Source organism: Stenella coeruleoalba, assembly GCF_951394435.1.
Source record: "Stenella coeruleoalba genome assembly, chromosome: X".
Classification (NCBI taxonomy): Eukaryota; Metazoa; Chordata; class Mammalia; order Artiodactyla; family Delphinidae; genus Stenella; species Stenella coeruleoalba.
Window position 1 is genome coordinate 107,756,134 of NC_137152.1, and position 21,833 is coordinate 107,777,966.

At 46.0% G+C, this 21,833-nt stretch overlaps 1 protein-coding gene across 3 annotated transcripts in view; it reads right to left on the reverse strand.

Annotated features, from left to right (window-relative positions):
• Nucleotides 1-336: 336 nt before the first annotated feature.
• HS6ST2 (heparan sulfate 6-O-sulfotransferase 2) overlaps nucleotides 337-21,833 on the reverse strand; it is a gene marked incomplete at its 5' end in the record, with an annotated part of 288,929 nt that continues 267,432 nt past the window's right edge. For all 3 annotated transcript variants that reach the window (XM_079911561.1, XM_079911560.1, XM_079911559.1), the window contains one exon: nucleotides 337-1,602. In XM_079911561.1, the coding sequence (XP_079767687.1) occupies nucleotides 705-1,602 (898 nt within the window). In that variant the 3' untranslated portion in view covers nucleotides 337-704. The remainder of the gene's footprint in view (nucleotides 1,603-21,833) is intronic.

Consider the following 21,833-nt stretch of genomic DNA (forward strand, 5'->3'; position numbering starts at 1 on the left):
GATACACCCTGTTTAAAACCTTTAAATAGTAGAAGGCAGAAAAAGTTTAAAATTTTAAACATCTCTGAAATAACAAGATATGAGTCCCGTTCTACTCGAAAGCCAATATTTTTACATAAAACTACCCATGTTTGGGAGAGAAGTTTTTCATTTTCTACAGTTTGGTAAACTCTACCATCAGTTCTTATTCTTTTAAAATAGATTCCTTGTTAAAATCAGAAGAAAATGAACAGTTTCGTGTTTAATTTTAGTTTCTTTTGTGTTATATTCATGCTTACCCCTGGAAAAAAATGTTTGCTTCCAAGACTGGGTTTCAACAGTGTATCATGAATAATGTAAAGTCCATTTCTTAGCTATAAGTTAAACGGCCATATTTTATGTGTTCATTTTGTCTCTATGACTAATTTAAGAACTTCTGAAAATATCTAAACAGCAATTTCTGATGAGTCTGGTTTGCCTTTTGGATTTTATAAATTCCCCATGAACAAAAAAGAAAAAAAAGACAATTTAATTACATATTGAAATTTGTTTTACCCACGCACAGTAGAACACTGAATTGAAAGGCAACTGTAAAGGCAACATCTTAACTTTTGTAACTTCCAAACTTAAGGAAGCAGGATGTGTTTGGACACTCTCATGTTTGAAGACTTGCCCTATTTTGACTGGCGCTTTGGGAGAAGTGTGCAAAAGCCTTTGGGAGCCATTTAGCGCCATTTCTCTACACTGCCTATGTAGTCATGGGTGCCATTGCTGGTGTTGCCATCGCTCTGCTCTTGGCCAGGGCTCTGCTTCTGGCTTTCCCAATTCTCCTTCGGGCTCGGATTCTGACCCGAGCTCTGAGTCAGATTCTGAATCAGATTCGGAATCAGATTCTGAGTCACATTCTGACTGGCATTTAGGTTTGGGGTCTGACTCGGATTCTGACTCGGATTCTGGCTCTGGCCCTGACTCTGGCTCTGGAAATGGGTCTGAAGGAACCTTCCCTTCAGAAATTTGCGTTGTTCCTGACGCTTCCGCCTAGCTTCCTGATGCTCTTTCTGCCTCATAAACTGATACCTTTGCAAAAAGAGATCCTTTGCATAGCTGTACAATTCCATATCCAGAAAATTCAGTCCCTCAATACGCTTTTGGATTTCCTCATTGATCTCTACGCTAGAGGCCCTAGTGGTGTTATATTGGGTAAACGGCGAAATAAAGTTCATGTTGAAGGTTTTCTCAAACAGATACTGGGTCTTCCGCTGAAACTCGGTGAGGCCGAAGAACGCCATGTGCTTCAGATTCGATTTGGCGCTTTCCAGGAGGACCTTGTTCCTCTGCTTTTCGGGCATGACCGACAGGTTGTAGCAGCCGACGAGGGTCAGGTCAGAAAGCATGCGCACCTGGCGGTTGTTGGCTAGGTTATAGGGACAGTCCATGAACTCTTTCAGGGGGCAGCCAGACCAGTCGTCTCCAGTGTAGCAGCTGGGCAGCTCTTCGGAGGTTGGGGGCCTTCCATCGCAGACATGTAGGGACGCTTTCCATGTCGCCCCTCTCTGGACATGCCTCCACTCACTCAGGTACCGGGACACTGGGTCACGGAGGATGGTGATGTAGTGGAAGTTCCTATGGACAAAGCACAAAGGCCAACGGTCAGGGATTCGGGTGACATAAGTGGAGTCCGGGAGGTGCATGGCATATGTGATGTTCACTGGTCAGGAAGGAAGGCAAAAGGGAAATGATGGCGATCTGGTGGCAGTTGTCCTGTGAACTGTGCTATCGTCCCCTCTCTGAGTCCCACTAGCCAGTCCAGAGAGCTCATTTTTCACCCAATTCGCTGGTACTGCAGCTAAAGCACTACATCCGCGGAAACTCCCCTCCCCTCCCCTCCTTTCCCTGCTTTTCTCTCTCTCCAACCAATGACAAAGTCCTCCCAATGACCTCATTTATTTCATACTCCCCACCCCCAAACCCCCATTAACTGATCGTGAGACGGAGACTCAGTGGAAACACGTGATTTCACTGAAGTGATACGAAGTTGACAAGTGAGTTCAAGTTCTAATCTTTCTTACTAAATACACAAAAGCATTTTTCTAATATCTAGCCTAATCGGGATATCTTATTAAAGAACAAAACTTCATTGAAAGAGTGTGTGATATGATGCTTTTGATTCTGGCTGTTGTCATAACATCATGGCTCCTACGTGATGGCAGTGGAATGTGGAGATACGCAGCACAGCCGGGGGGCCTCCAGAAATGGACATTGTGGTTAGTCACTGACTGAAATAGATATGGTAGCTGCCAATGGCATATATATAAGCTACTACCTTGGTTTCAGCCTTTGCTCACGTGCTAATATTCCCAGCAGAGGCAAGTTAACTCTATCAGCTCCAAAATGCCCCTTTTCTTTACTCACAGAAAGGACACCCTGATGTCAGCATGTGTGGAGGCTTTGCTGTGTGGCTGTCTTCAATTTAAAGCTGCAAACTGATCAAGTTCTTTGCTCAAATAGCAGACTAGGAAACATTGAAACCACACACCCACACACAACCATACATAGCAGGTGCACGCACACACGTGCACACCCCCCCCACACACACCCCAGAAGCATCCCAGCTTATAATGTGATCAGGGAAAAGCAACTCAGCAGTTGTGCTTTCATAATAAATGAGCTTCCACTCACGTTCAGTGGATAAAGGACGAGGTCGTGGATGAGCCGGCCTATCGTGGAAGGAAGACAACAATAAACGCTGAATATTAACATTTAGTTTCTGAAAAGAAACCTGGGGAATGGCTTGCAGCTTCTCTGAAGTTTATTCATTCCCATCTGAGGGATGGTGGTTCTCTGAGTCTGGTGGCTGATATCCTCTGAGCAGACTCTCCTCCTAAGTCTTGGGCTTTGAGCAACGAAGGCACCTTGGGATCTATATCCCGTGTGCCTGTTCCGTGCATGGTGTTTCCTCTGCCTGGCGTGACCTTCCTTCTTTAACTGAAAAATTCTAGGCATCCTTCGAGTTCCAGTCCAAGTACTATCTCTCCTCTGAGCAAATGTATCCCACCCCTTGCTGCCAGCCATCACCTCTTCCTCAGTGTCACTTCCACACTTGAACCTTTGTGAAAACACTTTTGATACTGAATTGCAATCAGTTGTTTGTATTTCTGCTTAAACTAGGTTTTCCAGGGCAGGGGCTTTAGGCATTCTTCTCCAACTCTCATCTCGTCCATTTCAGCTTTGTACCAGGCACAAAACAGAATCTTCATAACTCCTTTAATTACTTCTTTAATGAACTATCTCGGGAAGAGAGGGGAAGAGTTTGGAACTGGGAAGGCCATGCCTCATTATATTAAAAACTCTGGAGAATCTAAGTGTCTGGCAAAAATTATAGAAAATTTTAAAAATCACCTTCTATGATTTTCTGGCAGAAACAAGCATGGGGCACAGGAGAAGCATTGGGGAGTGAGGCCGGAGAGGGGGCCAAGACGACCTTCACCTCTTCTCACTGCTTTTCCTGGGACCTGACTTTGCTGGTGCCACTCAAATTCATCTCTGTAGAGACCCACTGCTAACGAGTAGCAGCTTTTGTTCCCCAGTAGCCTCCTTGACCAACAAAGGTGACTGCCGTTCCCATGGGCTCTGCCCTTCCACTCCTAGCTTTGGTATTCATTCATTCATTCCTTCAGTACGGATTTATCAAGCCTTTATGCTAGGCCTGAGGCCATAGCTTTGTGGCAATTAGCCTGCTTATTTGGAAAAAAAAAAGACATTTATGAAGTGCAGTGACACATTTGGATTAGTCTTTCAACCAGCTTTTCCAGGCATGCATCATAAATGGGTGTTTTAAACCCCCATGATGGAGTCACCTTCATGCTCAGCTGACAGTCCTCTGCTTTACTGGTTTAAGCCTACAGTGACATCTTCTGGTAAATTCTAGAGTGCACCCCTGTGCAAGCCTGCGGCTCTCCTACCTAAAATCTCTCCCTTGTCCTTCAGAGTAGACAGATTGCAACCAGCAGGGTTAGTGTCTGGACCAAAGCACCATCCCCATGTGGAGAGAGAGAGAGGCAGCACAGGAAGGCAGAGGCAGACATTCACAGACGCTCTCATGTTATGGATGCGCGACTCCTCCCAGATGAAGGTCTCCTAGTGCCGTTATGAGAGGAGAGCCGTCCAAGGTGCGCAGCCTCGGTCTCCACGCTGTAGGGATTATCACAGCAGCAGAGAAATTAGAGGCGTCTACACGCGTGCACGCACACGTGCTAGTGATGAGAGCTGCCCTCCACTCAGATGCCAATAGCTCCGGAGAGTCAGTGATTGCCAGCAGCCCCCTTCTTCCAGGGAAGATAGGCCCGGGGTGCCAGACTGCCTCAACTGGAAACACTTGATGCTGCTTGGAAAAAGATCCCCTGGATGAAAAGGAAGATCCGCTGAAGGGTGGGTCTCCAAGACTGTCCAGTGGCCTCCCAAATGGCATAGTGTGTTGGAGGTGGGAAGGCAGGTGAGAATAACCCCTGGAAGGTTTTGTTGGGCAAAGGATCGAGGATGCTCATTATTCCGAGTGAAGAGCTGTCAGGGAAATGTCAGAGAAGCCGTCTCCCCACCCAGAGCAACTGAGGATATGAAAGCCCAAGCCAATGGCGCAGTGAGTGGAGAGGCAAATAGGCACAGAAACATGGGTGGCACTCTTCCAGGGCTCAGTTCTGTTCAAGCACCTGTGTGCCTGGCACTGAGAGAGGTCCTGGGGATGCCTAGAGGGCTAAGACTCGGGGCCCCTAGCGGAGCATTCCATTCTAATGTGCTATTAATGACCGGAGCAGGGACGAGGCACAAAGAAAGCACCTTGCAGTGATTCTCAGCCTAGTCTAATGACAGAGGAAGAGTTTCTGGAGCTTTATTTTGAAAAACAAGGAAGAATTAGATGAGGCAAAAAGAGCAGAATGGAGTATGAGGCAGAAAGGTCAGCATGAGCAAAGGCACAGAGGCATAAACTAGCCTGCTGTGTGTGGAGGAAGGGCACAGGAAACATCTTACTGGGAATTACGGGCCAGTGACCGGAATGGAGGATGGAGAGGTAGTTACGGACCGGGTCGTGGAAGGCCTCAGATGCCACATTAAAGAAGTTAGATTTCTGGGAATTCCCTGGTGGTCCGGTGGTTAGGACTCCACGCTTTCACTGCCGAGGGCCTGGGTTCAATCCCTGGTCAGGGAACTAAGATCCCGCAAGCCACGTGGCATGGCCAAAAAGGAAAAAGAAAAGAATTAGACTTCTGAAGGCAACAGGGAGGCCTTTTTAAAGGGTTTTAGGCAAGGGAGTAACATGATGAGGTCTGCGTTTTAGAAAGATCACTGTATATGGTGTGTGGAATTGGGGAAATGATTTGAGGTTACTATAGAAAACAAGACAGAAGAAGAGGGAGCAGACTAGAGAGATTTAGGAGGTCAAAGTAACAAGACTTAGTGACAAAATGAATATAGGGGAGAGAGAGAAGGAGGGGTAAGGAGGCCTCCCAGTCTCTGGCTGAATGGACAGATAGAGCCTCAGACAGTGATCTGGGCTTCAGACGTGGAGTTGTCAGCAAAACGTGGTAGTTTCAGACCTTGAGGACTTACTTAGGATCGGTTTTTAATTCCACAAGTGTGGCTTCAGGTATTTGAAGACAGCATTCCAGTACCCCGAGGTTTCTTTTCTTCATGCTAAATATGGTTTTCAACTGTTCTCTCCACTGCTTCAGGTCCCCTCACTATCCTTTTGTTTGCCTCTGAATATACTCCACTTTATTGGAACATGCCCTCTAGGCACAGTCTGACAAGGAACAAGTAGGGACAGTCTATCTCCCCCCTCATTCTTGACACCATTTCTCTTCACGTGGCCTCATCAGCCTTTCTGGCAGACGTGCCACAGCACTGACACGCTGTCAACGACCTTCTTGCATTCTTTTACACACAGGCCATTTGGAAACCCAATCTCCTTTGTCCAGAACCGATGCAGTTTGTTTGTGGCCCTGTTTAACTTCTTCTTGGTAGAGGAAGTCTAAGCCTGTCAAAACGCATCTGGATTCTGATCATATCGCCCAATATCTTCACCATATCTTCTTCTTTTCTTCTGGCAATGCCTGGATCCAGGCATTGATTAAAACAGAACAAGATGCAGGTGAGAGCAGATCTTTGGTAGCTGCTGGAAATCTCCCTTCGAGTTGACATAAACCCGAAGGGTGCTGCTGAATGGTCTGATTTAATTTTAAACGAGTGAGCCAAGCTCAGCCACAGAAAAATCACACTCAGCCTGTTTCAGTTAGTATGTTTCAGTTAGTAGTGATTGGACAGGAATATCTTGTGACCAACCATGTCATTTCATTAAGATGACCAGGTGTCACATCTTTACAGTCATGACTCCCCCTCAGTTACCCGAGTTGACCCCCTCAGTTACCCAAGTCGATTTAAAGACCATTGTTTGGTGCCTTTGTATGCCCATGGTTTCTCGACAGGCAGGACACCGTGAAAGGTTTGCCACCCTCTACAAGTCTAGGCCAACTTTTATGTGTCATTGGTAAGCAATTGTGGAAAAACAGCAAAGAAGAAAGAGCTGTCCAAGCAAGAAACCTGGAGGCCGTCTTTGACTTCTCTATCTCACTTACCTCCAACGTCTGAATTTTCCCTGAGTCCTGCTGATTCTAGTTCTTAAGAGCTCACAAATCCATCCTTTTACCACTGCCTGGAGTTAGGCACTCATCACGTCTCTACTCAATCACTGCATCAGCGTCCTGGCCACCTCCTTGTCTCCAGCCTCACATCCATTCCACACCCCCATATGGCACGCCTCTGACCTACCACTCCCTAGTTAAGACCTCTTAATGGCTCCCTATCAATTATGACATGAAGTTCAAGCTCTTCCACATGCCAGACACAGCCTTGTGGGACCTGGCAACAACATTTCTTTCTCTCCAGCCTTATCTCTACACAAGTCTTTCTCAACCATGTGTAATTTTGCATCGCCCCCTCCACTTCCCTTCCCTGACTCTAGGACCTTTGGAAATATCTGGAGACATTTTGGTTGTCACAACTGGGGGTCAGGTGCTACTGGCATCTAGTGGGTTGAGTCTAGGGATGCTGCTAAACAGCCTACAATGCAGACTATTGACTAATTATCATCAGTAGTGCCAAGGTTGAGAAACCCTGCTCTATACGCTACCTTCCAAGTATGCAAATGTAATCTTAATATTCCAAATTGGTCCCAGGCAAAGATCCTACAGGCCCTTTTCCTTTGTATATGGAGTGCCTACTCTTTGGAAGGGCTTCGATCTGTCCTTTGTACGTTACCTGGAAACCTCCAAGACTCAACTCTCCAAAGATTGCCTCTTCCACTTTCCTTGACCTTCCTGGGCAGAGTTAACTGCCCTGGTATTCCTCTGTTCCAGCTGTGCTGGTATTCTCCTATTGTGGCATTTATCACCATGGGCTGTGATAGTCTAGTGATTTGTCTGCTTCACCTATTGGACTATGAGCTCTGGAAGGGTAGGGAGTGAGTAGCATTTATCAGCATGAGCTCCTCGGGGCCTGGCACAATGTTTGACATAAAATAAGTGATTAATAAAAGATTGTTGAATGAATGGCTGTAGCAGAAGCAGCAGAGCGTACCATGAGCTAATGGGAAAATGCCTATCATTTTCTTTGATAAGGAAAAACCACTAGATGTCAGTATTAAATAACAGATATACCATTTTACACCTGTGCCGGAACATTTTAAGGCGCTTTAGCTATGAAGGAGATCTAGTTATATTTAGCAGTTGTCCCTGGCTTTCTGTGTAGTAGCCCAATGTTAAAGAAGGCTGGGAAGTTTAAGGATATTAAGAGTAAGTAAATGGATAAAAACAAGAACCATACAGTTTTCATTTTCGTTGAAAGAGATTATTCTGAAATAAGTACCTGAGTTCTAAGTCACAGAATTCGAGACTTGGCAGAGCAAGAAGAAACCTTTGAGATGGCAAATCATCTAAATCAAAGTCTTCACTTTACAGGTGAAGAAATCAAGGCCCTGAGAGGCAAAGATTTGCCCACAAGTCACAAATTGCAAGTAGCTCTTGGGAATCAACCTAACTGCAAGGAATATTCCTGGGCTGAAGGCCTGTATTTTTAGTAGCTCCTGTCTTTGTGTCGGTTAATTACCTAGGATGGCACAATAAACCGTGCCTGGAAGAGCCCACTGACCCTCAAGAAGGGGAAGCATCTGACTGCAGAGAGCAGGCATTTCCTTACACCAACTGCATAGCCAGGAGCTGAGAGCCTTCGTGCCTGGCACTTACACATTAACTCCCAACAATACTGTGAATCAGATATTATTATTCCCATTTTGAGGATGAAGAAGCTGAGACTAACAGATATGATTTGACCCAGTGTCACAAGTTAAAGTAGGGATGCTCAGACACGAACCAGTTTCTCTTTGACTCTAGAACCTGGATTCTTCCCATCCTACTGCTGGGACACAAACCTAGGACTTCTGCTCCTATGAACAAGCTAAGGAAGTGGTTCTCAAATTGTGGCCCCAGAATCAAGCAGCAGCATCAGCATCACTTCATAAATTGTTAGAAATTCACATTCTTGGGTCTACCCACTGAAGCAGAAACTCAGGGGCTGGAGCCTAGCGATCTGTTTTAACAAGCCCTCTGGGAAATTCTGATGGACGTGTGCTCGAGTATGAGAACCACTGTCCTAGGCATGTGGCTTCAGATATCAAAAGTCCCTCAGAGATCCCAGGAGTGCCCAGAGTGTGGACAAGTGACCCCAAGAGGAAAGAGCATGACAAAACAAGTCTAAGGATGCCCATTGCTGTCCAGGGAAAGCCCAGGGAACTTGGCCTGAGCAAAGTTATGAGGATTATGCTCAAACATTTACTTTCCTTTAAGGCCACTGGTTCACAAAAGGCCACAATAAGGTTTTTCCTGCACCATTCAAAGTGGAAATAAATATTAAAGCCATTTTTTTATGGAAGAAGACCAGCAAAACTGTACAAGTTAAGGTCATAGGAGTGATCAATAAAAAGTTAATTTAAGAAAGGAAACAAATTCTTAGCCCAAATCAATAGGACTGAACATTTTGGTATACCTGTAGCTTAGTTTTGTGTTTTATTTTTAAAGTTCAGCCTTTGCACATCTTATTCTTGGAGTAATGATGAGTGGTACAGAAATAAGAACTGTGGTTGGTGGTCCTAAGTAGACTTGGGAGGGGGGCTGTACATGACGTTGGGTCATTAATGCCGAAGGTCTGGTCTCCTTCCTTGGTTAGTGATGTCTAAACCAACTGCACGGGTCCTCCCATTGCATGTAAACAACTCGGTCAAAGCAAGGAGGATGGCTTGCAGATCAAACAACATTAATATATGAACACAGATGAAACGAAAGTATAGTTAAATGATTCAAAGGCAAATATACCTCTGATGCGATTGGATTCCCCAAGCCCTGGGGTTACCATTTTAACTGCTTTCCTTGTGCGACTCATATACCAGCAGTCCCCAAAGAGGAGTCCCATAAATGCTGTGATCAGCAGTGGCAGCAGCCTCATAAAAGAAGCGTGGAACTTGGGACTTCCCTGGTGGCGCAGTGGTTAAGAATCCGCCTGCCAATGCAGGGGACAAGGGTTCGAGCCCTGGTCCGAAGATCCCACACGCCGCAGAGCAACCAAGCCCGTGCGCCACAACTACTGAGCCCGTGTGCCACAACTACTGAAGCCCGTGCACCTAGAGCCCATGCTCCTCCACAAAAGAAGCCACCGCAACGAGAAGCCCGCGCACCGCAATGAAGAGTAGCCCCCGCTCGCCACAGCTAGAGAAAGCCCGCACGCAGCAACGAAGACCCAACGCAGCCAAAACAAATCAATTAATTAATTTTAAAAAGAACAGTGAATTCTCATGGCCTTTAAAAAACTTTTTTTAAAAAGAAGTGTGGGACTTGAAGAGGGGACAACTTTGAAGTGGGTGGATGCTCATTTAGATGTGTTGTCTTTGGTACATTTGTCAAAACAGTCCTGTGGCTTAGTAGTCATGTTCGGTCTAGTGAGAAGAGTGAGCCCTTACAGTCACGTAAAGTGCATTACTTACGATCACTTGATTGTCTTCACAACACTAGGAAGACCTAAATGATCTGGATGCTGAATTTCTCTCTTTTTCTCCTTCAAGCTGATGCTCACAACTAGGCCAGGCTCTCCCGGGCAACCCAGGAGAGGTGGGGAAAAGGACCAATCCTTGGGAGCCCACTGATCTATAAGACAACCACGACTTTCACTGGCTCTTTGAATGGGTTGACTTAGAGTCCTTAGTGGTACACAGGCATTCCAGGAAAAGCATCTACTGGACATAAAACCAACTCGGAAAAGGCTGAAGTTCTCACACCCCCCAAATAAGCCATCCAGTTCTCCTTGCAGGGAGTTTTCTGCTAGTCTTCACACCTCACCCAAGGGAGCAGTTCTGTGTATGTAAAATAACACCTTAATCAATGCCTTAATTAATTGTTTTTCCCCCCCTCTGGTTAACTGAAGGTTAGCCTGTGTGTATTGTGAGGGAACATTCAACGAAGCACAAATGGGATTTCCTTAAACAGAAGGATGTTTTTCTATGCCATTCTTCTTTTCTTTCTTTTACAAGGCAGGAGAATGATGGTTTCTTATTTGGTGAAAGGGAAGAAAAGAAGATTTCTTATGTCTGTAAATTCAAACCCAACGTGGAACTCTTCACACAATAAGTCCTGGTGATATTTACTTCTTTTTAAAGGAAATCTAGCTCTCCTCCTTCCCAAAGCCCGGTAGGCTCCAAAGTACATAAATCTAAGGACTTTTGCAAACAGTGAGAAAGCTGAGATTTTTAACAAGATGTGAAATTCCAAGCTTTATGACCCATAAGTTACCAGACTTCACCCAGAGTCCATGCAACTGCTTGGCAGCATGAAAAGTTTTGCAGCTTACACTGCCCCCTGAAATGTTCTGCATTCTAAAATTACTCTGTGAGTCTCGGATCATTAATACTCAGTGTGGTTCTGAGGTGGAAAGAACTTTTAGAGAAAAACCCTTTCAGTGTGAAGGGGTATGATCTATCTATGTCCCATGGAGACCAGTTCTGCCACTGATTAACAGACTCAGGCTTCCTGCCTTCTCCCTCCCCACATGGTATTTCTCAGCTTCCTGAGTGTTTCCATGTGGCATCCCCCTGGCAAACTGTCATCCCCTGACGGTTGGCATCTGGGGCAGCCAGGGAGAGGGGTTGGTTTTCTTCCTTCCTCCAAAAGAGCGGGCAGAGGTGAAAAGGGGTAAACTTCACCCCCCAGGGGACAGGAGGAAGTCGGGACAAATGTCTAAATGCCTCCCCTGGGACCACCATGGCTGATGCCTTGCTATTTGGATAAGCGACCTTGGTATCTCTTGTCGTGGGTGTCAGTGAAGATAAAATGGGTGATATATATAAAGTTCTTGGAACCGAGCTTGGAAGCCAGCACCGCACAAATGTTAGTTACTATTGTTGTCATTGTTATAACTGTTGTTGCTGTACAGATTAGGGTATTCAGCTAAAAGATGTTATCCAGTCCTCCTAAAATCACAAAGCTGGCTAATGACTGTCTGTCAGGTCCGTGTGACTCCTGAGCCCAGACTCCTGCCCTCCGCCCTGGCTGATGGTGCCCTATTTGGTCTTTGGCCAGGTGTATCTGAGCCTGCAGCTGGCGTGCTCTCTCTGGGTTGTACATCCCCACTTGGACCTGGGCACTGAGCACAGCCTAAGGAGCTACAGGCCAAGGGCACAACTGGCCTGGCCAGAGCAGGAAGTTTCAGGAGGAGGGCGGTTGGATGTGCCAGGATGTGAGAGGAGGGGCTGGGTCCGTGGTTTCTGCGAGCCCCTCAGAGCGATGGGACGTGAGCACGGCAGAGCTGGGGGCCCCCACTACCCATCGCACAGATGAGGAAACCAGAGAGCTGGCTCCCCTGCCATCTCCAGATTGTGAGGAATCTGGAGCCCCTCGGGATCCTTGCTTTAGGGACTTCCCCAAAGACAGGGACTCAAGTAACAGGCCTTTTGCGATGGTAGGCCATCAACAAATAGCATTTAAGGTCATTCTGAGCCGGCACCTCGGGTGTGCTTTGGAGAAATCGTTAGAGGAGAACTGGTGGGGATAAATGCCTGCTCTCAGCATCGTGCTATTTTCCAGAACAGCACAAGGGAAAAGCTTCCCCCTCGATGAAGGCTGCCCTTCTCGTGTCCTGGGTTGGTGTTAATGAGCTCTAATATTGTTGTAAGGTGCTGAGAGAGACGAAGCGCAAACCCTGGCTTTTGTGGGGAAAACAGACCTCGTTTACCATTTAAACTGTGAAGACCGGGAGCCATTCAGAATTTCCAGGGCTGGCAGGGTCGTGCCTCCTTTCCCCTGGGAGAGCTTTTTTTTCTCTGCAGGTATTCAGGCTGCAAGAGTCACAATTACTGGATAACGCGGCTGTGCTGCATGTGTGTGGAAATGAGCATCGTACACAGCACCAGGCATAGCCTGGTTTCCTCACAGTGATAACGCTGGAAACGGAAAACGCACTCACTAATTCCCCATCTGACCTCCCTACCTCAAACAAGGATCCCATGTCACGCTGGAGTGAGTGCAGGAAGGGGCACCAAAGACAGAAAGATTGTGCTGGAGCAGAAAGAATGATTTTGAGTAGATAAGAGACTGGATAACCGTGTTTCCCCTCTAAGGCAAAAGAGGACCTTCTCTGGAAGCAGTGGTGCCCTTCTCAGCCGCTGCCCAGTCACAGGCTGCTTCTCCAGTTTACAACTGAGTATCGCACTGGAATGACCCGAGTCCTGGGGAAAAGATATTTTTGTACCTGTCCGAAATGCGCCAGAGTGGGAAAACTTACAGTGTGTGAAAACAGACAGCAACAGATGTTGTGAATAGAAGTCCTGGTTCCATTTTGGTTGGTGAAAGCACAGACACCCCACAATTTTTGACGGAGTAGAAACTCTATTTATTTATTTAGGCCTCGCCACACGGCTTGCGGGATCTTAGTTCCCCGACCAGGGATTGAACCCGGTCCACGGCAGTGAATGCGCGGAGTCCTAACCACTGGACCGCCAAGGAATTCCCTAGCAACTCTTTTGAGGTGGCACTTTCCAAGCAGCATCTTGGGCCAGGTGGAGCCCTATTTTTCTGAGAAGGGGTGGGGCCATCTTCTAGTCACAGTGGGGAGCTGCTCTCCAGATGGGGGAGAACCAGGTTCTGTGTGCGTAAACCGGCCCACCTGGTGTAAGTGAACCCCTCGTGACGGGCACTGATGGCGGCACCCACAGGTGAAGGCCACAGACCCATATTTCGCACAGAATAGCAGGGCCGGCAAGCCCCTCGGAGGTCATTTGGTCCAATCACTTTACAAACGAGAACAGCAGGGCCCAGAGATAAAAGATAGGGGCTTGCCTGGGGTCACATGAACCGTCTGTGGCAGAGCCGTGAACCGAAACCAAGTCACTGACTCCTTCCTCAAGTTTCAAAGATCACGCTCAAGGTGACGGACAAACAGGAACCAGCTTCAGGAAAAGGCAGCCCCTCTGTTCGGTTAGAAGCTCACTTATTCTCCACTGCAAGATTTGAAAGCCATAAAGAAGGACTAGAAGTCAATGCTCATATAGTAGTTCTACTTGTAGCTTTTTAAGGAACCTCCATACTGTTCTCCATAGTGGCTGTACCAATTCACATTCCCACCAGCAGTGCAAGAGTGTTCCCTTTTCTCCACACCCTCTCCAGCATTTATTGTTTCTAGATTTTTTGATGATGGCCAGAGAGCTAGTGGTAAGCCGCATAGCACAGGGAGATCAGCTCGGTGCTCTGTGACCGCCTAGAGGGGTGGGATAGGGAGGGTGGGAGGGAGGGAGACGCAAGAGGGAAGAGATATGGGAACATATGTATATGTATAACTGATTCACTTTGTTATAAAGCAGAAACTAACACACCATTGTAAAGCAATTATACTCCAATAAAGATGTAAAAAAAGTCAATGCTCAGACAGAGATGTCTGACTCTGATTTTCTAATCGAAGGCAAATGCTTGAGGGTGCAACACCCTCGGAATCTTCCATTAATCATTGACTCTGAAGACATGTCAGTGGGGAGTCAGATTCATTTACATGCTGCAGGAACCACCGACAGAGCTTTCTCCCGGGGCTTGGCTTTTCTCCCTGGAATCAAGGTTAATTCTCAGACATAGTGACCCACAGGAAGTTGGATTGAAGGCCCCAGATGATTACTCTAAATGACATCCCCCTTCCCACAATGGTTTTTTAGAAAGGTCATCTGAAAAAAAATCCACTGATATCCTGGGACAAGGAAGGAAGGAGGGGAGGAGAGAGGAGGGCAGGGAAGGAAGGAAAAAGGGAAGGCTGGTCAACAACAATCAGAAGTTTCATGTGAAATGATGGATGACCCACTGCTCTTATATCTTTCGTTCCTCACACAGGACAAAATATAGAACTACCATTTTACAGATGAAGTTTGAAATTCAAACAAAGGAAGTGACTTGCCCAAGGATACACAACTCATCAGCAATAGGTCTAGGACCGTAACCCAAGTCCCCTAACTACCAATTCTCTGTTTTCCCTACCATTCTCTGTTGTACATTAAGCCCCCAATGGCTGTCTGAACAGTCTATTTCTCTTGTTTTGTCTTTCCAACCGGGCTGTACATTCCTTAAAGGTCAAGACTACTTGGGGGAATTCCGTGGTGGTCCAGTGGTTAGAACTTGGCGCTTTCACTGCTATGGCAGGGGTTCAATCCCTGGTCAGGGAACTAAGATCCCACAAGCCAAGCGGTGTGGGGGAAAAAAAAGATGGTAATCAAATAGTATGTACAGCATTATTTTAAAACAAAAAAGACTCCTTGGCATGTCTCCCATCTCAGCACTGGGCCTAGCACCTTATGGGAATGCAGACTGGTGGGCCAGTTAATGGAACATTTACCATCAAGCCTTGGAATTGGCCAGGATATTCTTTTTTGTCTTCTTCCACCTCTCTGTGCATCAGCTCCTCCTCTCAGATTATTCACCACTAAACAGAGCTCAAGGGCATTATTCCCCAAGCCACACAGGCCTCTTACTCCCAACATTACCCTGCCTCTGGCTTGCTGCCACTCCTCCGGCCCCAGCGTTGGCATTCCCTAGCCAGGAGAGACTGTTGCACATGCAATACCACCTGAAAGGGTGAAGAAGGCCCCTTCCCCTCAAACACTTCCTCACTGAGGCCCCAAATCTCACCCTTAGTTAGAATTTCGTTTGTCCTTCATGATGGCTAGAAGCTGTTGTCCTCCAGTCTTCACCATCCCTGTCTTACACCTCCCCTTTCCTCTTGCCTTTTCCTGCTGGACTCTCTCAGCTTAGGCTGTTCAGAACATTAGATATGGAAGGAAAGTTCTTAGAAAAACTCCATTCATCAAAGTGTCATGTACTTGGCATCACCAGAAGGATTTCCATTCTAGAGAGGCATCCCCTGAGAGGCAGTGCTGCACCCTCTTCACTTAGGAGAGAATTTCACAGCCTGCAGGTGACTGGTTACTGCACGCCGGTGAAAGTCTGCTTCAATAGTCTCAGTCAGGATGCCTGATCCTTTATGCTCAAAGAAAGCACAGGAATTTAAAATGAGGCCATTTGGTGATGGTTTTGATCAGACTGCTTTCCCTTTCCAGAATCATGAATCAGTCATGAACACACTAAGGTTTGATTTCCCTAGGGCTATTTTTGAAGTCCTCTTGTTTCCCTGCCCCACCTCTTTCCCATTTAACATTCAGGAGTCAAGATGTTACAAGAAATGTGTGAGGGGAGAACACAGCAACCTTCACCTTCTGTGTGGTAAGAAAATGTGTTGACAGTTGAAATATGGGCAGGTACATTTTGGAGAGGCCGGTGTTGCCGCATTTCAGTGTACCAAGCATAGTTCAGGTGACAAGTGAGTCACCTTTGAGGTTCTTAAATAATTTGAAATATTTCTATTTCTCAGGTCATTTTCAAGGATTAAAGAGCTATTATTCCAAACATTTTTGAAGGCATAACACTCTCTTTGTCCTCTTCTTCTGAAAAGTTCTCTATCGCAAAGATTTTTTTTTAACAAAGCACATTTTCTTTCTCTCTCATTAGATCTTTACAACATGCCTGTGAAATAGACAGGTCCAGTCCATTTCATAGATGCAGGTATTAGTGCACAGACAGGTGAAAGGTCACACAGCTAGTAAGGAATCAAGTTACCTATGTCTGAAACCCACGTCTAGACATCCAGACTCGTCTCGCTACTTCATGCCACTGTGCTCATTTATTTGAGAATGAAAGGAATTTCGCGTGAAGCGGTGCAGAGCTTTCTGCAACACCCTAATAGGACATGCAACCAGGGCCAGCCTCGTTGGGTGGCAGAATTTTCAGGGGTGCTGGGAAGCAGAGCTCCCCCTCTCACAGTTGGCCGGGAAACCACAATGTAAGGTTTATTCTGTTCCTTTAAGGATCTGCCTCCTGTGTCGGGGGTGGGGAACAGGCGATAGGGGGTAGTGGGTCATAAGCCACTAAGACTTATCAGTCATTTAGATGTCAGAGGGTCTAAATGACCTCTAAGATATCCCTCCTGTAAGTTTAATCATCAGATCTCACGTTGGGGAGGGGGAAAGGTGGTGTGCAGGACATGTAAAGAGACGGGCATCAAGTTTTGAGGAAGAAACAGGAAACTAAGGAAGAAAACTGAGTACATCAAAGGCAAATGTGGCAGCCTTAGAATTTTGGGGGGCTAAGGACCCGCCAAGAGTCTCTGGTTTAAAAGTAAATGTAAAAGCAAAGATATAAAGGGTAAAGCACGAGGCTTTGCAGGGAAAATTAGCAGACTGATTTTTCATTGAATAATGCCCACGATTTATCACTAAGTTACTGGTCCAGACGTATCTTCCATCCTATCCCTGCTCCCCTGCACGTGGAATCCCACACGCTCAGCCAACCAAACTCTCCCTCCTTGTGCCTCAAGCCTCCTCACGCCTCTGATTCTGCTGGTCCCCCAGGCACACTGCCTGCTCCTCTCTACCTCTCTCCAAACAGGTCTTCTCCAGCATTCCTTCCTCCTGATGGCCATAGTTGAAGCAGCCACACCTTCCTTGGAGTCTGTAGAAAGGGTTATCTTGACTTCTCTCCGGGAACTCTGTTCATCTGACTTTGCGATGTTGGTGTTCATGTCCAAGTCCCCTTTTCCCTCCAAGGCCACGGGCATAGTGGAAAGAGGGTAGGACTGGGTCTTCTTTATATCTCTTCTCCTCTCTCCCCATGGACGTAGCTGACCCCGAGTCTTGGGAAGCAGTCAGCCACTGATAAATACTTTGTACTTAAGAGCTCTGTCTCTGGGGTTAGAAAGTTCTGGAAGCAAGCCCCAGCTATGGAACCTTGGGCAAATTACTTAACCTCTCGGTCTTCGTTTCCTCAGCTCTAGGCACCAATCTCACGGTGTTGTGCTTCTTCAATGAGATAACCCACGTAAAGTGCTTAGCACGATGCAGGTCGCCTGGTACGTGTTCCACAATTATTTGCTATTAATATTATTTTTCTCTTAGTGAAATGCGAAGTCCTCTCAGGGTCCCTTTATCAATCACCCAAAAGAGACATCATCCCAGAAGCAAAGGGAATCGTGTCAGGAGGGTTTGTTCAATGCCCTGACTCACACTCTAATTACAGCAATATTTACCTCATCAAAATGCAGGGAAGGACAGGAACTGGTTTCAACCTGAATCCAATATTTCTGGGGCCCGCACGCTGAATGCTGCCGAAGTCTCCACTCCCTGAGCAGCGGTTTGTAGAGATGGAATAGCGGCAGTTTTTCATTTTCCAGAGTCCACTCACCCTTCCAAGAATCTCAATGCCTCATTGATTCATAATACAGTGCATAAAGATTTCATTTTTCCTGTCCACAGTGATACATTATGGAAGCAATCTGTTTTGCCACTGAAAAGTTTGCTTAGTAGAAAAATTTGGAGTTTTGACATTCAGGAAATTACAGTCATCTGTAAAACACGATTGATATGCCAAGGCTAACATTTTCATTGCACTCGCAGAGCCAGAATAACTATGATAAAATATGTGTTACCCCACACACGTTTCAGGATCTTTTAAGGAAACATTAGTTAGCTCTGAGAGCCCCTCCCAAGGCTCCTGGACTGCAATGGCTGTGCCAGTTAGCTGTTCGCCATTCACAAGGGTACCTCCATTGACCAAACCAAAACTCGGGTCCTCAGAGAAAGCAACGGCCTAACACGTCTTCCGACTTGGCCTTGGGCTGGAGACTGGAACTACATATTCTCATGCCACCAGGTTAAAGACATGAAAGAAGATCGAGGAAAAGAAGTTAAAAATATTCCGCCCCCATCGTGGAATTGTTAGCCAGCCACAAAAGGCCCAGGTTTACATTAGTTAGAACTAGAAGTCGAAGGCTTACAAAAGAAAAAATTAGACTGTTCTATATCTGCTCTCTATATTTTTACACCCAAGCATTTATTTGTCTCTTTCTGGGTACCATTTTCAGTGTTAAATGGCATCAGAAACTCGAGTCTCTGGAGTTATCCACCTGTTCGACTTTTGACTTCGGAATGATAAATGCACTTTAGCTGAGGAGTGGGGATGATCTTTATGGCCACGTTGATGCAGCTGTCCGTTCAGGTTGGGCTAGGTTACGGGCAGCTTTTACTTGGTCCTTATCCATTGAGACCCGTGGGAAGTACACATGCAAATGGTCTGGTTCTGGGGGTAAAGGGACAGGTGCCACTGCCCTTGACATTGGAAACAGCTTCGCATGATTCCCTATCTAACCACAGGCCAACTTCTTTAGGTACTGAGAAAAGCCTTCTGCACAAAACATACAAGTATGCGTCATGGACCAAGCAGTCTTTAAAGACCTCAGAGAAGTCCTGCATGCACTCATACTCAGTTACAGCAAGTGTACACAGACCCTTTACTAAGCGTGAGTCTGAGTGATTAACATGGAGTAATTCATTTACTTATTCTCACCATCTATGTGGCAGGTGATAGTACTATCATCCTCTTTTTATGGATGAAGAAACTGAGGCACAGAAAGGTTGAGCAACTCCTTCAAAATCGCACAGTCATAAGAGGTGGAGCTGGCATTCAAGACTCCAACAGGGTGGCTGTGGAGCTCACGCTCTTGACCTCTATGCTGTATTGCCTTGCTTAAACGTTTTTGGGGAAAAGCCCTCTCTTGTCCTCCTGAAGCTCTTGGATACTCCCACCCCTTTTTTTACATTGACAAAGCATTCTCCTCCTGCCCCATGTTAAGCTTCTTGCAGCTAACAACTTAGCTTCATTCATTTCCCAAAAGTGGTTGCACAGATGCTAGAGAGGCAAAGCTAAAGCCAAAGGGGGTGGGGCGGAGGACAGATGGATGCCAGACACACAGTTAGGCAAAGAACATGCCGACCTAGGAGCATTTGGACCCACCAGCAGGGGGATCCGAGGAAAAGTGATTTCTCAAAAGGGTGGGGAGGATCCACTTGCCCCCCACTGGGCTTAAGCTTTGGGGGGATACCCATATTCGGGGTTTCTGGATCCCATTGCTCCCCTCTGGTCCTTATTTAAACTGATTCGGCAACTAAATGAGGGAGACTGAGAGAAAGGAGAATGAAAAGGACTCATCAGAAGACTAGAATGAAGGGAAGTAGAGGTTAGAGGAGTGGAATAGATGGAGAGGAAGAAAGCAGGGTCGAGGGGTTGGTAAAGAAAGGAAAGGATGAAGGGAGAACAGAGAAAAGAGCAGAGAGGGAGGAGAAAGTGGAACACAAAGGAAGTGGCATGAGGTGGGGTGTGGAGGTGTCTAAGAGACAGGGAGAGACTGAAGGGAAAGGCAAGTGGAGGTGCTCTCCCTCCTGCCTTCCTGTGATCCAAAGCCTGTCCACACGGGCTCTCATCTTCTTTACTAGCCGTCCTTGAGCCCTTGGGTGCCAGCGCAAGGCTCTTCCCTTGCACCGGGCTCCATCTAGATGACCTTGCTCTTTCCCTTCTCTGAGCAACAAGAGCAGTTAGAGTCAGTCCTTGACTCTTTTCCCTGTATTTTTACACATGCTATTTTTTAAATTTATTTTATTCAAGTAGAGTTGATTTACAATGTTGTGATAATTTCTGCTGTACAGCAAACTGATTCAGTTATACATATATATACATTTTTTCATATTCTTTTCCATTATGGTTTACCACAGGATATTGAATATAGTTCCCTGTGCTGTACAGTAGGACGTTGTTGTTTATCCATCCTATATATAATTGTTTGCATCTGCTAACCCCAACTCCCAATTCACATGCTATTCTTTTGTTTTTCCGTCTGTAACTAGGCTATATACTCTTCAGGGGTTGGGATCAACTCTTACAGCATTATTTCTGACCCCAAATCTGTCTCCAACCATTACAGGAAATTCTTTGAGCATTAGGGTGACTGACATATTTAGTCTCTTATAATCATTAGTTCATATTTATTAGCACGTACTTTATTAGAAAGGAAATAAATATCTTTGCAGGTATGGGACACGAGACAGAGAGTTTTTCTTGGAAGGAAAGGCACTGTTTGGAGATTGCAGGTGCTGGGGGAAGGGACCAAAAGCACACCCAAGGGAAGAATGGTTCTAGGTGCCCCACATAATTCACTCACTTAACAATTCCCCCAGAGTTTATCTATTGTATAAAGCGAGAGATCCCTGATATATTCATGTCCTTACATAATCCTTCTTCTCTATTTATATGATACACATGACTCAAACTTTAAGAAATAGTTCTTAAATACTCCTAGGCACGAGTAAGAAAGCTAGGGCTTGGGAACTAGCAGCCTCGGGTCTCTTCAGTGAGGCAAGGGACTGTCATCCCAGGGGACCGTTTCCAGCGATGACTCTCACGACCCCTGCGGGTTGTTGAGAGTGGGAAGGGTTTGGCAGACCCGCTAAAGACAGGCACCCAGAGTGCCCTGGTCCCACTCAATAATGAAGGTGGGCTTTCCTTCTCAGTCCCTCTTGCTTCAGACCTACACCGACTAGGCCCGTATCTCTTTCAGTACAGCCAGTCTTCAAGACTTCAAGAAAGCAAGGCTTTTTCAGGGCTCTGGAGGTGCAAGCCGGGGGCAATTCCAACACAGCTCTCCCTGCCTGTCCTTTCTTTCTTTTCTTTTTTCTTTCCTCTCTTTCTTCCTTTCTTTCTTATCGAAGTATAGTTGATTTACAGTATTGTGTTACTTTCAAGTATACAGCAAAGTGATTCATATATATATATATATGTATGTGTATATATATGTATATATATATTCTTTTTCAGATTCTTTTCCATTATAGGTTATTACAAAATGTTGAATATAGTTCCCTGTGCTATACAGTAGGATCTCATTTATTTTATATATAGCAGTGTGTATCTGTTAATCCCAAACTCCTAAATTATCCCCCCCACTTCCCCTTTGGTAACCATAAATTTGTCCCAGCCCCTTTCACCAAGTTCTCTAGCTTCCGGGATTGAATCCCTTACCCACTTAGCAATTTTCTTCATTCCTGCCCCTAGGTGGTTTCTTTCACGCCTCCCCCTATTGTTCTGTTTCCTCCAATTCCAGGGTGATCGATGACCCACAAGGCATTTACATTTACAAAGCAATTGCATTTACATAAGATAGCTCTTACCAAGAGCCCAAAAAGGCACAACTATAATACATATATAATAGGGAGAGTGCCTATTCATCACCCACTTTTACAGTGCCTTCCAACAGGATGGACAGTTCTAGGAATTGGTATATAAGGGGAGAGCGCCCTGTAAAATTTATCGCTAAAGGTAATCAATGAGTTCCAACTAATGCGCTCCACA